Raw genomic sequence first — 1,629 nt, 5'->3', positions numbered from 1 at the left:
TCCCATAAAAAATAATAATCATGTTGTGATTATCACCTATTCTCTCACAATAATTTTTACTTCTCTGGCATTCAATTGAGGGCAGAACAAGCTTGCTGTCAGGCAAGCAGGTGGCAGAGTAGTCACTCCATGTACTCAGCAATATGGCAGTGGCCGCCCTCACGGCATGTTATCAGCACTATTGATCAGCACTATAGATTTGTTATGATTGTCAACCAAACAAAAAATACTACAAATTTCGTAACGAGAATTGCACAAAAATCCCACTCTCACTGTTTTCATATATTCTAAAAGCCATGAGTTATCAAGGTTGAAACAATTTGTGTGGTAGTATGGGGTCTAGATTTGCTTGCCAAGAATACACACTGGCAATGACATCAACTCTCACCCATGTCCACCTGGAGTTAATATCTACTATTATTGTCATCAACTGATTTTAGAGGACCGGGATGAATCCCTTCTGGTCAGTTAATAATAACAATAGAATAGATTTAAGTTAAAAAATAAAATATTAAAAAAAAATTTAATAATAGTTGTCATTTAATATATGATAAATTACTGGCTTAAACAAAAGCACAAGCACACTGCTACACCTACTACCAATATTACTATTTATACACACCAACTATCTCTATAAACTATTACTACTGCACATATAACAAACCTCTGTTTCTTGGAGCATAAAGAAATAAAAAAAACAGTGTATATAGCCTTTCAAAGGTATATACATATATACAAAGAAATCAAATCCAATAAAGCATATTATGTTTAAACAGTGCACCACGTGTCATCAGAGTGAAACAATAATTCTGGGTATTAAGCCAGACCCATCAGGAGGTGCTTTGCAATCCAAGATTTTAAATAGTCAAGACTTACCTCGGGGGCCCATTGAGCTTCACTGGGAACGAAACGCCGCACCAATGCAGGCGCGGGCCAACGGAAGGCGGACGTGGGACTGCCCAGACTCCTTCTAGAACGTGACACACTCATGATCATGCATGGACTTTTTTTTAAGGGATAAAGGAAACTCTAAAATTCTACATGCTAATGTCAGGAATATGGCACACAGCAAGGCTAGTTGTGAATTGTTGTGGACTGATAAGGAGATAACTCTGATATAAGAGGACCCCTGACGTGGATAGCCAAAAAGAAAAAGGTTCAGGTTTATGCTGTTTATAATGTAGTTACAACTTCACTTGCAAGATAAAAAAAAGAGGTATCATATCCAATTTACATAAAAAAATCAAATAAACTACATCTTCCCAAAGGGGTAATCTACATCTACTCCTGATTGCCGTTAGATAACTCAAAAATATTCTTCCTCTCCTTGTTAAAAGGTACTGATTTTCATTTCCTCCTATTGCTGTGCTATGTTTAACCATGTTAGAATAAAAGACAGGCTAAAAACCCATAACAATAAGCATTTCAGAGTCATATACGATCAAAATTCGTCCACAAAAACAAAAAATTCTTCCTACGACCAAAGGTACAGGTTGTGAAAACTTCCCATTTGCATGGATTCTAATGATCTATAATAAAAATTTACCTGTCTTACTTTAATTGCTAATGAATAAATCATTTTCAATTCTTTTCTTACAAAAAAATTCAGTCAAAGAATAACGATAAAAA

The 1,629-nt window shown here is 35.4% G+C and overlaps 1 protein-coding gene across 1 annotated transcript in view; it reads right to left on the bottom strand.

Moving 5' to 3' along the window:
• Positions 1–1,037: 1,037 nt before the first annotated feature.
• Positions 1,038–1,629, bottom strand: part of LOC119594301 (C-1-tetrahydrofolate synthase, cytoplasmic-like) — a 3,486-nt gene continuing 2,894 nt past the window's right edge. Inside the window, exon 7 of the mRNA XM_037943361.1 lies at positions 1,038–1,129. Coding sequence (XP_037799289.1) covers positions 1,038–1,129 — 92 coding nt within the window. The remainder of the gene's footprint in view (positions 1,130–1,629) is intronic.

The sequence above is a fragment of the Penaeus monodon genome, chromosome 33 (assembly GCF_015228065.2).
Source record: "Penaeus monodon isolate SGIC_2016 chromosome 33, NSTDA_Pmon_1, whole genome shotgun sequence".
In the NCBI taxonomy this organism is placed as follows: Eukaryota; Metazoa; Arthropoda; class Malacostraca; order Decapoda; family Penaeidae; genus Penaeus; species Penaeus monodon.
The sequence above is the reverse complement of the archived record's forward strand: the minus strand, read 5'-3'. Positions and strand labels throughout refer to the sequence as shown.